Source organism: Narcine bancroftii, chromosome 5, assembly GCF_036971445.1.
Source record: "Narcine bancroftii isolate sNarBan1 chromosome 5, sNarBan1.hap1, whole genome shotgun sequence".
NCBI lineage: Eukaryota > Metazoa > Chordata > Chondrichthyes > Torpediniformes > Narcinidae > Narcine > Narcine bancroftii.
This window is the reverse complement of record NC_091473.1, coordinates 108,588,874-108,603,924: the sequence shown is the minus strand read 5'-3', so window position 1 is coordinate 108,603,924 and position 15,051 is coordinate 108,588,874. Positions and strand designations below refer to the sequence as shown.

The following is a 15,051-nucleotide window of genomic DNA, read 5'->3' as shown; positions in this document are numbered from 1 at the left end:
TGTTTGAAAAAAAAATGTTCCCAGCTTTCACTCCTATTTAATTGAGAAGGAGGGAAAAGCTGAAAGTGGTTATCCTTTAATGTTCCTTTATGCAAAACAAACTCACTGTACCACTAAACACAACAATAAACAAATTTAACTTGCTAATTGTTAGAATATGTGGATAAAATTTAAAAAGGTTAAATCTGTTTATTTATTATGTTGATCTGAATTGTGCAACTATCAATCAGAAAATGGATATATGCACAACAAATTGAATACACATAGTTGCAATCTGAACAATGACTTGAACAGCAATAATTTAGTCAACAGTGGGCCATGTAGATTGAGGAGATCTAAAGGACTATAGTTTCTCAGGGCAAGTTAACAGCCCAATGAAGTCTGCAAAGCATGTTGTGCTTAGACTTCCAGGAGCCATTGGACATTGTTCCAGAAGAAAACAGTTAAAGTTTAAAGCCATAGGAATTCAAGGTAAACCTTTAAGTCTGAAAGGTAGAAAGCAATGTATGTTCATTAAAGGAGATGGGAAGTATTCATTAGGAAGCCCCAGAGTTTAGCATTGGATCATTAAAATATTTCATGAGTCAGAAATCCAAATACACTTGATCAGTTATTAGATCAGAGGTATTTTACAAATGATAAAATATGCTGGACAAAAAGTGTGCAAACAAAACAATAACAGAAACTAAATGTGAATTGTATAGCATAAAGAAAGATACAAAACAATATATATGGACAAAATAAGGTCAAAGCAAAAATGGTAGTACTGCTATAATGCCGACAGCTCTGTACAGGCTTTAAACGGCCTGTTAAAGGGGTCAAAGGTGTTCTTAAATCCAACAAGTGCAGGCGCCACCGTCTTGGGCACAGTACAGAGTCTGTGCCCAAGATGGTGGTCCCTGCACTAGCCAGTGTACCACAAGGGATTGCAGACTCTGCAGGAGCAGCAGACTGGTGCAGGACACCTAAAACAGGGTGAATACCCTCCCTTGAGAAGGATGCTTGGGAGAGGACCTTGCAGGATGGTGACCATGGCAGTGGATCAATAAGGGGCTCAACAGTGAAAGGACTCTCCGAGGCAGTGGGCTGCTGGTGACTGGCACATGGGAACTGTTACCAGAACTGGGATTGGAGAGGGTGCTGAGGGCAAGAATGAAATCTATTTCTTAAGTTCTAGTTGACTATTATTCAATGAATGCTGAACATGAATGATCAAATCTGAAAGTAGGTTGAAGTCTTTAATACAGATCAATAATACAGTCAATAATACAGATCAGAAAAGATTGATCATATTCTTTAGTCTTATGCTTGCAACACACTTTGGAGCTCTGTGGCCAATTTTTGGTCTTAAAAAAAAAAAATAAAAAAATTTCAAGACAGAGAAAAGCACCAATGAGTCATATAGAGTAAGATATAAAAACAGACACCATCCACGTCTGCCTATGGAAACCTCATTTGCCTATTTTAAATATATACACATATACATACATGTATATCTAGAGAGAGAGAGATAAATAACCTCCTCATTCAGTGACTTGCTGCCTTACTGTTTCTGACTCTACCACCACATCTGGCAAATTATTGCACTTACCAAGTGTGCTTTTTTTGTGTAGTAAAACATCTCAGATCCTCTTTAAACCTCCTCCTTCACTTTAAACCTCAGTCACCTAGTTTTATACACCCCTACCATGGGAAACATGTGTCCCTCTACCCTATCTACTCTCAAAATTGTATATATCTGCATCACATCACCTCTTCATTTACTTTGCTCTATAAAAATACAGATCCAGCATCTCCCTCCAATCTCTCGTGATTACTCACGTTCTACAATCCAGGCAATACACTTGAGAATCTTTTCTGTACCTTCTCTTGCCCCTTGTAGAATGGTAACCAGAATTGCACATTATACTCCAAGCATGACCAAATCAAAATTTTGAGCAATTTTATAATTTCAACTGATTGAAAGTATGCCTTTGACTTATCTACCTGTATTTTCATTCTTCAGAAAACGCTACTTGTATTCCAAAATCTCTCTGTTGAATAACATTCCCATTCACTGTGTATAACCTGCCCTGGTTTAACTTCCCAAAATGCATCACTTCACACTTGTCTAAGTTAAATTCCATCTACTATTCCTTGCCAACTTTCCCAGTTCATCTACATCCTGCTGTAATTGAGACAACCCTCTTCACTGTACCACCAGTTTGGAGTCATCTTCCTGAGGCTCACCACTGGTCACAGGTCTTCACTTTGGTTACACTCTCACTCCTATAATCAAGCCAATTACTAAAGTAAGTAAGGAAAGATCAGGTTTCTTTTTTTTAAATCATTTTGCAAAGAGTGACCATTTATTTTCATTTAAGATGAATTTTAGATTTAATAGTTCAATTTCTTTTGTTGGTTTATTTCTTTTTCTCAATATCCTGCTCTGCTGCCTCCTTGGCTCGCTTGGCATGAATTCCAAACAACGAACATTTGCTCGGGCCATACGAAGACTTGCAAAGGCCTTGAAATTCTTTTCATCCTCTGAGATTACCCAGGCTTTCTCCTTTTTCACACATTCTTGATTGGCATGACTGGTCCGGTTAACTGAGTTGCCATCTTAATTTCTTCAGCTGTTGCATCACCCTTTTTGGGTGCAGAAGTCTTTCTTGGGAAGATGATCAGCCTAGAGCGATATTCCTTCAGACATTGGACATTACACTGAATGGATTCAGTTGACTTATTGCGGCGCCTGTAATCAACTGCAATGCCAATAGTACGTGCCACTCTCCTGTTAATATCTGCTGCCTTTAACTCCTCCAAACTGAAGCTTCGTCCAGCACGAACTTTAGTGTGATATCTGATAGTGGGACATCAAACAACTGGGCGAAGGGGACCGTCAACTGGGCGAGGGGCAATGCGGCGTGCTTTAGCTTGCCGTGCCTTCCATCTGCGTGTCTTGAGTTCATCTTTAAGAGGGATACAAAAAGTTAAAAGCAAATCCCAAAGATTAAAGTGAGAAAAGGTCGTAAATCCAAATTACTAAAGAGCATATTTAAGAACATTTTTGGAATAATTTTTTTTGCAAGAAATTTTGAAAACCAATTATAAATAAATGAGACAATACTGAAGTTGAGCTGTTAGGTCCTTCCTGGGTGGAATAACCAAAGTAGAGCACTTTTGCCTTTACAATGCCAGTGATTGGGACCGGACCTGGGTTCGAATCCCATGCTGCCATAAGGAGTTTGTATGTTCTCCTTGTGTCTGCTTAGGTTTTCTCCGGCAACTCCAGTTTCCTCCCACCCTTCAAAATGTACCAGTGTGTAGGTCAATGGGATGTGATTTGGGTGGCATGGACTCGTAGGGACGAATTGGCTTGTTACAGTCCTATATGTATAAATTAATTTAAATTTAAAACCAGTGAAAACTACCAGCAAAACGCTGGAGAAACTCAGCATGTCAAACAATGTCCTTTACGCAGCAAAGGTAAAAATACATAGAAGCCCTTCAGCAAGATATGAGAGAATGCCGGCAGGCGTCTGAACAAAAAGGTGGGAGAGGCATGGCAAAAAAAGGAGATGAAAGGTGGAGAGGGAAGGGAGGGGACAGCAGGGGAGGAGGGATGGGTAAGGTGGAGCTTGAGATTGTGACTCAGAATTAAAATGGTTGGCTGCTGGGAGATTATTGTTGCAGACGGAGAGGAGGTGCTGATCTACTGAGGCTTTGGTGACCTCTTTTGCTCTCCTCTTCCCCTTCTCTTCCCATTTCTAGTACTCCCTCCCTTCACCTAGCCATCCCTTCTCCCCTTGATCACTGCTGTTCCCTCTTACCCTTCTCCACCTATCTACCTCCTGCCTTTGTGACCACACCTTCCCCCCAACTCTTTTGTTCAGATGGCTGCCAATATTTTTCCATATCTTGAAGGGGTCAAGCCTGAAACATCGGGTATGTATTTTTACCTTTGCTACATAAAGGACAATGTTTGACCAGCTGAGTTTCTCCAGCATTGTGTGTTTACTTCCATCACTGTGTCTACAGATTTTTGTGTTTTGTTAGGTCTGCTTTGTTCATGAATGAGTGAGACAAACACCAGGCTGAGTCGAAATCAGGGTTCTTTGTTCTTTATTACCGGATTGTAACACTTGCGACTAACCATGTTAGTCGGAGAATGCATTCTGCCGTTATCAGCAAAATGGTGATTTTTTATACCCTTGGATATGTGCTTAGAACATCATCATATCATTACTTGTCCAATGACTAAAACTGTTGCTATCCTTTCCCTGCTAGCTTCCTGCCTCTCAATCCATCAATGTCTCTCTTATCTTGTAAGTACAAGGATGCATTCACATCTTGTTACAGCCCTGTACATTCCCATCTCATGATGTTTTACCTAACAGGAGTACAAGGACACCTCCCCTTCTTGTTACTGCCCTGTACAGGGTAACTCCCTACACATTCCCATCTCATGATGTTTTACCTTACAGTTTTACCTTTGGTGACAGTGTGGTTTCTGATTAATGTTTGTCTGCTTGTTTCACATTCACTAGTTCCTTCTCTTTGTGTTCTCACTGTATATTTCTCACAAAACTTCAAGTTTTGCTGACTTCTAATCACTGGTTTTCACCTTCACTGGTTTTGCTTTTATTTGCTGATTCTATTGCACCCACCTCTTGCACGTTGTACCTATTACCTCTCGTTCTCAGTGCCATTTCATACAAACCCAGGTTCTGATTCTGATGTCATGCTCCTTTATTCCAGATATAAACTTGTACGTCCTTTTCTACAAATATGTTGGGTTAAACAGCTGAGGTCCTTTAATATTTAGCTGACCTGTCTTCTGTTTTCTTCACTTTAGCCTCTTCTGCCAAAATGGGTCTGATTGAAGTTACCAGAGGCCTCCTCCCTGGTGCTGGTAAGTTTTATCCATTACTTGAAATTGATTGTATTTAGAAATCGAGTCATAAAGTTCTGCAGTATGAATCCAGGCCTTTCTGCCCATTCGTCCATGCTGACTAGTATGTCCATCAGCTAGCCCCATTTGCCTGAATTTGGCATGGATCCCTCTACCTTTCTTATTCAAGTTCTAATGTCCTTTAAATGTCAGAATTGTACGCCCACCAATCTTTTGTGACAGATATGTTGCTCCTCAGATCCCTTCTCAATTTTTCCCCTCTCACTTCAAATCTATGCTCTTTAGTTGTAGATATCCCTAAATTGGGAAAAAGACTGACCATTCACTTTATCTTTACCACTCGTGATTTTATGTACTTCTATAAGGTCATGATTTCAGCCTCTCCATGCTCCAGGCAGACAAATGCCAGCCTATCAACCCTCTTCATTTAACTCAAGCCCCTTACTCCTGGTAACATCCTTGTGATTTTTTTTTTCTTCACCCTTTCCAGCTAACTGCGATCATTCCAGTAGCTGGCCAACCAGATCTGCACCCAATACTCCAAATGTAACCAGCATCTTGTATGTTTCAACCCCTTGTGCTCACTGATCTGACTGATGAAGGCAAGTTGCCAATCGCCTTCTTCATACCCTGTTTAACTCTATTACCATTGTGTACCTCTGTACCTGAGTCTCTGTTCTACAACATTATCCAGGGCCGTACCATGAATGTACAAGACCTGCCCTGGTTTGACTTACCAAAATGAAACACCGCACACTCATTCCAATTAAATTCCATCTGCCATTCCTTGCCCCACTTCCCCAACTGATCCACATTCTGTTGTAATCCCAGACAGCCTTCCTCATCGTCCACTAGTCTGCCAAATTTGTCATATGCAAACTTAGTAACCATGATAACTGCATTGTTGTCCAAACCATTAATATGGACAACAACCAACAGTAGACTCTTCACAGATCTATGCAACACACTACTGTTCACAAGCCTCCAATTTAAAAAAAAACTGCATTCTCACCCTCTGATTGCATCAAACTCGCCAATATTAAATCCAATTAGCTATTTGATCCTGGATCCATGTGATAGAACCTTGTAAACTAGCCTACCATGCAGGACCTTATCAAAATCCTTGCTAACATCCAGGAGTACCACATCCACCAGCCTGCCTTATCAATCATTTACATCACCGCTTTTTTTGAAATAACTCAACACATTTGTGAAGGTCCAAAACCATGAGGTAAATGGCAGAGAAGCATGTCTATCAAACACCTGTTTACATTAATCCCATTTTATTCTCCAGCTCTCCCCAGATTCTACCACTCATCTACAGTGCCTTCAATAATGTTTGGGATGAAGACACTACTTTTTCCTTTTTGTCCTCGTGCGCCACAGTTTTAAATTTTTAATTAACAATTCACAATTAAAATGCACATTTTATATTTGATTAAAGGTTATTTGTGTCATTTTGGTTTGACCATGTAGAAATTACTGCACTGTTTGTACCTAGTCTCCCATTTCAGGGCACCATAATGGTTGGGACATTTGTCTTCAGAGTTGTGCCAATGAAAGTCATTATGAGGCTGAAAAACAAGAATAAAACAGTAAAAGGAATCGTCCAAACCTTGGGATTACCAAAATCAACATTTTGGAATGTCAATAAGAAAGACAAAAGCATTCTGGGGAGCTCAGTAATTGCAAATGGACTGGTATTCCAAGGAAGATCTCCACTGCTGATGACCGAAGAATTCTCATCATAATGAAGAAAAATCCCCAAACGCCTGTCCGACAGATCAGAAACACTCTTCAGGAGGCAGGTGAGGATGTGTCAGTGACTACTGATAACAGAAGACCATGAATAGAAATAGAGGCAATGCTGCAAGATGCAAACTACTAGTTAGCCACAGAAATGAGATGACCAGATTACAGTGTGCCAAGAAGTGTTTAAAAGAGCCTGCGGATTTCTGGAAAAAGGTGTTGTGGATAGATGAGACCAAGATTAACCTGTATCAGAGATGGCAAAAGCAAAGTGTGAAGGTGTAAAGGAACTGCCCAACATCCAAAACATACCACTTCATCTATGAAACATGGTGGTGGGGATGTGGTGTCCTGGGCATGTTTGGCTGCCACAGGTACTGGTGCACTTATTTTCATTGATGCAACTACTGATGGCAGTACCAAAATGAATTCTGAGGTGGATAGGAACATCTTATCTGCTCAAGTTCAAGGAAATGCCTTCAAACTCATTGCAGAGTGCTTCATCCCACAGCAAGACAATGATCCTGAACATACTGCCAAAGCAACAAAGGACCTTTTCAAAGCTAAAAAGTGGAAAATTCTTGAATGGTCAAGTCAGGCACCCGATCTAAATCCAATTGAGCATGACATCCATATGCTGAAGAGAAAACTTGGGGGGGGGAAAGACTATGAAACAAGTAAGAGCTGAAGATGGCTGCAGTGGAGCCTGGCAGAGTATCACTGTGGTGCCTGTCTGCCACATTGGCTGTGCATTATCTCTACTGTTAGGACACTCCCCTTGGGTATAACTGTGTATGCATCTATTGTCGTTCATTATTTTACCATGAGTTTCTGCTAATAAAAGCCATGATTATTGTTTGACCCATCGTCTTTGTCTACTTAATCAACTGGCACTTCAATTTTATTAGCAGAAATGGATGCAGTGCTCAAGCCAGAGCGGCTGATAATCGACCAGTCTGCCCCAAGGGCCAGAGAAATTTTCAACCACTGGATTGCTTGTTTTGAATCAATGTGGTTGATGAGGCAATACAGTGGGGCCACCTGAACTCTCTGCTGGGTGAGGTCCCTTTTGCCATATACCACTCTGACTATAGCCTGGGAATGTCTGACTGCTTACTATGCGGCACCACAGAATGTGGTGCTTGCTCGACACCAGTTGCTGACGAGACGCCAGAAACCCGGGGAAAGTGATGCTGCCTATGCACTGGCCCTCGACTCGCTGGCAAATGAATGTGATGTCAGGGTGCAATGTGCAACAACACCGCAATACCTTGAAGCTGGATGCTTTTGTCAATGGGATTGACTCCAGTTACATCCGACAGAGGCTGCTGGAGACGGAGCCCTTAACCTACGACCAGGCAATCACTCTAGCCAAAACACTGAAGTGCCACGCAGTCCAGTGAAATGCTAGAAACTGAAAAGGAAACATCCAGGAGTGCTGGAAACCCGAAGGAAAGAAAAGGGCAAACTGCTGAAAAATGTTACTTCTGTGATAAGAGCTGGCACCCCAGACAGAAGTGCCCGGCTCAATTTGCTACCTGCAGCTATTGTGGGAAACTCTGCCACTTTGCTGAAGCGTGTAAGGCGTAAAGTACTCCCACTGATAATAATAAGAGAAGCACCAAGAAAATGCATCCTGGAACTGCAGAAATGGAAGACAACTGTGAAAAGGGGATCTTCAGACGAGCAGGCTGAATCGACTTCAAGTGACTGTGAGGTGAGATCCCCTGTGATAGCTCGATTGACTGTAAAGCTTGGGGGATGTTACGGACTGGAACGGTCGACTATGAAGGGGTAGGTGAGTGGTGAGACTCTTGATTGTCTAATAAGACTCTGGGAGGACTAACAGCAACATCCACGAGAAAGTTGCCAGAGCCTTAAATTTGTGGAGATATCCAGCGAACCGAAAGATATCGATGGCTTATAGTGAACTTACAAAAACTGTACAGGACAAGTGTAAAGTTGGTTTAAATTTTCAGGGACATTGCCTTGCTGATGTGTGTCTCTTTATTATGCCGGAGCTCTGCGCCCCTGTGTTACTGGGATTGGATATTCAATCTCATATGAAGAGTGTAGAGTTCCCTGTGGGCCACTATCCACACTTACCATTCCCCGCACTAGTTACTGCTGTCTGTCCACTTTAAAGATCAAAGCTCCTTCCCTTTTCAGTGATTTATCCCTTGAGTGTCAGCCGATTTGCCACTAAGAGCCATTCTTACTGCAAAGATGATCGTGAGTTTATCAAAGTGGAGACCCAGAGACTGCTTAAAGAGGGAGTAATTGAACCTAGTAAGAGTCCGTGGCGGGCCCAAGTATTTGTGAAAAATCACTCTGAGAGACGACTGGCTATTGACTACAGCCAATCAACTGTTACACGAACCTGGATGACCACCCCCTGCCACGCATCAATGATTAATCAGATAGCACAATACAAAGTGTACTCCACTAGTGACCTCAAAGCAGCTTATCACCAAATCCCCATTAAGAAAAGGGAACGGCCCTATACGGCTTTTGAGGCTGATGGGGGGGGGGGGGGGTGGGGGGGGAATTATACCAGTTTTAAAGGGTACCTTTTGGTGTCACTAATGGTGTGTCCGTGTTTCAGAGGGAAATGGATAAGATTGTTAGGACGTATGAGTTACAGGGTACATATCCCTATCTGGATAATGCCACTATCTGTGGGAAAATTCAGACTGAGCACGACAACAACTTAAAAGAAATTTTTAGCAACAGCTAAAGAACTCAACCTTACACTTAATAAGGGCAAATGTGTGTTCAATGTGACAGAGCTACCCATTCTGGGCTACATTGTCCGCAAGGGTGAAATCCCCCCCGACCCGGAAAGAATGGCCCCCCCTTAAGAAGTTACCACCCCCAGACAGCAAAAGCCCTTAAAGGGTTGTATGGGATTTTTTTCCTACTACTGCAAAAGGATTCGGGACCACACCATGAAGGCATGCCCTCTGTTTGACACTAAATCTTTTCCTCTCTCTCCAATGGCCTTGAAGGCTTTCAAGAGAATTAAAGCTGATATTGCCAAAGCTGCATTCTCATCCATTGACGAGGAAACTGATGCCTCAGATTGTGCCTTGCCAGGAACCCTTAATCAAAAGGGCAGACCTGTGGCATTCTTCTGCTGCATGTTATACGGACCTGAACTTAAACATCCTGCCATTGAAAAAGAAGCCCAGGCTATTATTGAAGCTGTTGTCTACTGGAGACACTTTCTAGTCGGCAGAAAATATACTCTTGTCACTGATCAGAAATCTGTAGCCTACATGTTCAGTATTAAACACAAAAGTAAAATCAAGAATGATAAGATGGCACGCTGGCAAATAGAACTCTCAACTTATAATTCTGGGATCCAGTACAGACGGGTAGATTAAATGATCCCTCCTGACGCATTGTCACAATCTGCTGCTGGTGCTCAGCTGGAGGGGCTAAAAGAGATCCATAGCAGACTGTGCCACCCAGGAGTCATGAGGTTCTTCCACTACATAAGGGCTAACAACCTTCCTTACTCTCTGGAAGAAGTCAGGAAACTGACTAAAAGCTGTCCTGTTTGCGCAGAATGCAAACTGCAATACTTCAAAGCTCCAGAGGCCACTCTCATCAAGGCAACCTGACCTTTTGAGAGGATTAGCTTAGATTTTAAAGGACAGTTACCTTCCAACAACAAAAATGTATATTTCCTTACTGTAATTGACGAATATTCCAGGTTTCCCTCGTCAGCGACTGTCATTAAGTCACTTAACAGAATTTTCAGCATTTTTGGTTTTCCCAATTACATTCATACCGATAGGGGGTCAGCATTCATGAGCGCTGAACTGCGGCGAGCCCTGCTACGGAAGGGGATTGCCACCAGCCGTACCACGAGCTACAACCACAGGGCAATGGGCAGGTCGAAAGGGCTATTGCTACAGTCTGGAAGACTTGTTAATCTTGCTTTAAAAACACATGGTTACTCTGTTACCTGGTGGCAGGAGGTGCTGCCTGAGGCGCTACATTCTATTCGGTCATTATTGTGTACTGCAACAAATCAAACACCTCATGAACGTATATTTGCCTTTCCTAGGAAATCAGAAACTGGGTTAGACTGGCCAGCCTGTTTATCTGAGCCTGGAACCGTGCTGCTGAAGAGCCATGCTCAGGTGGATAAAACAGATCCCCTAGTCCAACCAGTTCAGCTACTGTATACCAACCCCAACTACACTCATGTTAAATTCCCAGATGGCAGTTCTGACACTGTACCCCTAAGAGATCTGGCCTCGCCAAGTTCGCCCCTTCCTCACACCCCTACTCAGAGTGAGCCTGAGAGATTGGGCTCACCCCCCCAGCCTGTGACCCCTAGAAAGCTTTCAGATGGCCATGCTGAGGCTCCACTGCCTCATGCTGGCGATTCTGGAGCGAGTCCAGAAGTCGGTCCTTCCCACACTACAGACCCAGGACCTGTACCAGTTCCCAAGGTTGCAAAGGAGCCACCTGTTTTGAGAAGAAGCACCAGAATTAGTAAACAACCTGATAGGCTGACATATTCATAAAACATCTCATTATATTTCGATCGCTTGCTAGATACTGGCGTATTTTGGCTGTTTCTCAATGCCAAACATGGTATCCATGTATCGCTTGTTTCAGTCTTTCCTAGCAGCTGTCCTTTTGATTTTAACCCTTCTTCTGCCAGGAGGAGACGGTGGTGAATGTCTGCCAAGCTGCCTGTCTCCCCTCTGGTGAACCTTGCTGTACTAACATTGGCTGTGCATTATCTCTACTGTTAGGGACACACTCCTTGGGTATAACTGTATATGCACCTATTGTCTTTCATTATTGTACAGTGAGTTTCTGCTAATAAAAGCCATGATTATTGTTTGACCACATCGTCTTTGTCTACTTCATCAACTGGCACTTCGATCACCGCATTCAGCATCTGGTGATACCTATGAATCACAGACTTCAGCAGTCATTGCACGCAGAGTATATGCCACAAAGTACTGAACATGACTAATATGTCAAGTCAAGTCAACAGCTCTTCAACCTCCTTTGTAGGATTGAGAAACCCACGGCCTCATTGTGTAGTTATAGACAGAATTGTCAATTTCCTCCTTTTGCTTACCGAGGGACGAGAAACCACTTTGACCCTCAAAGGGGTTTTAAAGATGCAGAACAAATACTGCAGTCTCTTTCTTCTTTGGCTTGGCTTCGTGGACAAAGATTTATGGAGGGGTAATGTCCACGTCAGCTGCAGGCTCGTTGGTGGCTGACAAGTCACTCTACTGGCCCACAAAAAAGGTAGTAATTGCTGAAGAAGACACTTGTTTAAAAAGGACATTTCCCTGAGGCACATCAACCAGGGCGTCATGAGTAATCAACAGTCTGTCACCCGCCACCCCTCCCCACGCCAGTCTCTGTTGTGTCTGGGTTGTACCATCGGAGGTCTTAATAAGCACTAGAAAGGCTGTATGTCCAAATTACAGCACATTTCTTTACTCACATTCAGCTATGTACTGATACAATGTGTCTCACTGCGCATGCACCACTCTCATTTATTGTGGCTCTTAGTGTTAGTGTTCATGCTCTAGCATAAAATAGTCCCAGGTTTCCTCAGTATATAACATCCCTCCTTAAAAAAAAATAAATCATTACTCCTTCTTTATCTGCAATTGAGAATGAACTTTTTGCACATTTGCAGTTCTATATTTTCAGAAGAATCACACTGGTGGTAGGATGTGGCTTCTCCACCTTGTAGACCTTGTTGCATCTGTCTGGTCCTGTGGTTCTCCTGCTGCTTGCTGTGCAGTTGTTGTGGAGTTGTTGGTTGGGGTTTTGCCTCAAGTTGTTGGATTTACAGAAGTTGCTGACGCTTCTGGTGCCTTTTGTGTCAGACCTGGTGTTGGGTGAATGTGGGTCCTGTTTTGTCTCTGCTGCCTGCCAGATTCTGTCTCAATGATGTATGACCTTGGCGTCTCAGCTTTTCTAACAATCTTTGCTGGGCTCCAGGTTTTTAATCACTGGCTTTTGAACATGCACATGCTGTCCTGTGAAGAATTCTAGTAATGTTTGTGCATGTTTGTTATAATGTTGACGACTTCCCTCTTGTCTATTAGTCAAGTTTCTCTCATTTCCACTTGGTTGTCTGGTGCACAGATTTTGCTTGGCAGGGTTGTCTTGTACGTTCTGCCATTAAGAAGCTCTGCCGGGGGCTTCATGTCAGCCCTCAAAGGTGTTGCTCACAGTGACAGAAGAGTAAGGTAAGGGTCTTATTTTGTCTCTCGACACTTAATGAGAGTGTGTTTAATTGTCTGTATATGCCTCTCAATGAATCCATGGACCTTGGGGTAATATGATGATGTAGTGATATTCTGCCTTTGTTTCAGCTCTAATGGCACCTTCTGTGGTGCATGGATTATTGGTTTGCATTCTGGGTCTATGGTTATGTGGTATTTGATATTTCCAAAGCACCTGACTGTCATCAAAGCATTCAGGGTACATGTCCATGAGCCCGGCCTTGTTTGTCATCGGAGGGCATGGCTCAAACGGGATGTTATTGATCCTCTTGGACATTTTCTTCTCCCTGATCTCATTGTTTCAAGATTAACTGTAATTCCTGTCAACTATTCAGGCCTAGGAATGCTGCTCCATTGGCGTGAACCATGATGCTCTTTCCTTTGTCTGCCTTTTATTTGGACTTTTCCTAGTTTTTTTAATCACAGGGCCACCATAGGCTGTGAGCATGACATTTATGGCTTCCATTGTCTTGATAGAGCGTCAGTGTGTCAGTCACTGCTGTTGCTTCCCTCAACATGGTGGACTTTCCTTCTGTATTCTTGTTTTCTCTCTTTTCCTGCCAGACCTACACATTTTTTCTCAGTGATTGACCTTCCCACATGCAGGGCATTTCTTGCGGTCCTCAAAGGGGTGTATTCTGCCGCACCTCCTGCAGTTCTCGAATGTCTGCGACTTTGTGTGCACTTTATGGCATCGACCTTTCTATTACTGTGCTGGATGTTGGCCTGCATGGAGAGGGATTGCATTTGCCTCTTAGTGGCCTTGAAGGCCCTAACTGTGTCTACGGCATCTGCTAGTTTCAAGCTGTCTTTTCCTTTGAGAGCTTTCTGCACTTCAGGATGAACGCTTCCCCACATTAGTTGGTCGACTATTCTCTCCTCTATTTTTTTGAACTTGCATTTCGCAGCAATGTTTTTTAGCCTTGTGAGGAAATTATCTACCGACTCGTCAGGCTCGTTTTAATCCCTGGAACTCATATCACTTTATTCTATGGTTGGATCGCAGTTCCAGATGAAAAATTTTCAAATAAAATTTCTGGTTATTTTCTTCAGCCAGCTCACAGCTGTTAAACAGGTCTAGTCCACGCTCCCCTATCCAAAGAAGGATGTTACAAACCTTTTCCTCTGGTGTAGCTCCCTTGATGAAACTTTTGAATGCCAGGTTGCACTTCTGCTTGAACTTTTTGACAGCCGCGATGATGTCATCAGCTTCCCAGTCCATGACTGGGTGCAATGCTGCTGCTGCGGCCATTTTCTTCTCCAGCGCTGGTAATCAGATAATGGTGCTTTTACTTTGTTTCCTTCTCCGTGTTTATTCAAATTTTTTTCTATATGGTGTGAGTTTCGATTTATCCCACCGCTGCCACCATGTTGTGTCTGGGTTGTACCATTGGAGGTCTTAATAAGCACTAGAAAGGCTTGCAAGTTTAACAGCACATTTCTTTACTCACGTTCAGCTACTGGGTTGTGTATTGCTACGACGTCTCATCGCGCACGCACCACTCATGTGTGATGTGGCTCATATTGTTAGTGTTTATGCTCTGGCATAAAATAGTCCCAGGTTTCCTCAGTATATAACAGTCTCTTTCACCCACTTAAGGAACTGCTAACTTCATCTTAAGGCCTGCATTTCACTTTAATTTCATGCCCACGTATCATTGAGTTTCCGAACTTTAAACTTGGAACTGTCTTTCAAGAATTGAGCCTTAAGGCTTGAGGTATTCCATATGCCAATATTTATGCGCATAGTCGAAGTTTAAGTTAGGTAATTGTATTTGATAATTATATATAAATTTAGTTAAGTTTTGATAAGTTAGTTAAATTAGATTGGTTGTTACATAATTGTTTAGTAAAAATATTAAAACTGTCTGGGCTAATCTTTATCGCTGCTGTTGTGTATGTAACTATTCAACCCAATAAAGCAGCTAAAACCTTAGTATACACAGTACACCCTATACAGAAACATGTATACATAGCAATCCAAAATAAATGTACACAAAGAAAAATTATGGATTTCTAGGATTGTTCACTGCCTGTGGGGGGGGGAAGATGGCAGTCCTAGTTTTTGATTCTGCACCTTTTCCATGAAGGCAGTATCTCAAAGATACTGTGGGCTAGATGCTAAGA

The 15,051-nt window shown here is 42.6% G+C and overlaps 2 protein-coding genes across 5 annotated transcripts in view; one reads left to right on the top strand and one right to left on the bottom strand.

Moving 5' to 3' along the window:
• Nucleotides 1-15,051, top strand: part of echdc2 (enoyl CoA hydratase domain containing 2) — a 34,849-nt gene that overhangs the window by 15,825 nt on the left and 3,973 nt on the right. For both annotated transcript variants that reach the window (XM_069938703.1, XM_069938704.1), the window contains one exon: nucleotides 4,838-4,894. In XM_069938703.1, the coding sequence (XP_069794804.1) occupies nucleotides 4,838-4,894 (57 nt within the window). The remainder of the gene's footprint in view (nucleotides 1-4,837; nucleotides 4,895-15,051) is intronic.
• zyg11 (zyg-11 family member, cell cycle regulator) overlaps nucleotides 2,330-15,051 on the bottom strand; it is a 132,844-nt gene continuing 120,122 nt past the window's right edge. The window contains exons 18-19 of one of the 3 annotated variants that reach the window (XM_069938699.1): nucleotides 6,392-6,468; nucleotides 2,882-2,951 (exon numbers count right to left, since the gene is read on the bottom strand). In XM_069938699.1, the coding sequence (XP_069794800.1) occupies nucleotides 6,405-6,468 (64 nt within the window). In that variant the 3' untranslated portion in view covers nucleotides 2,882-2,951; nucleotides 6,392-6,404. Of the gene's footprint in view, nucleotides 2,952-6,391; nucleotides 6,469-15,051 lie in introns of all 3 variants that reach the window. The other 2 variants (XM_069938702.1, XM_069938701.1) reach the window with 2 other exon arrangements.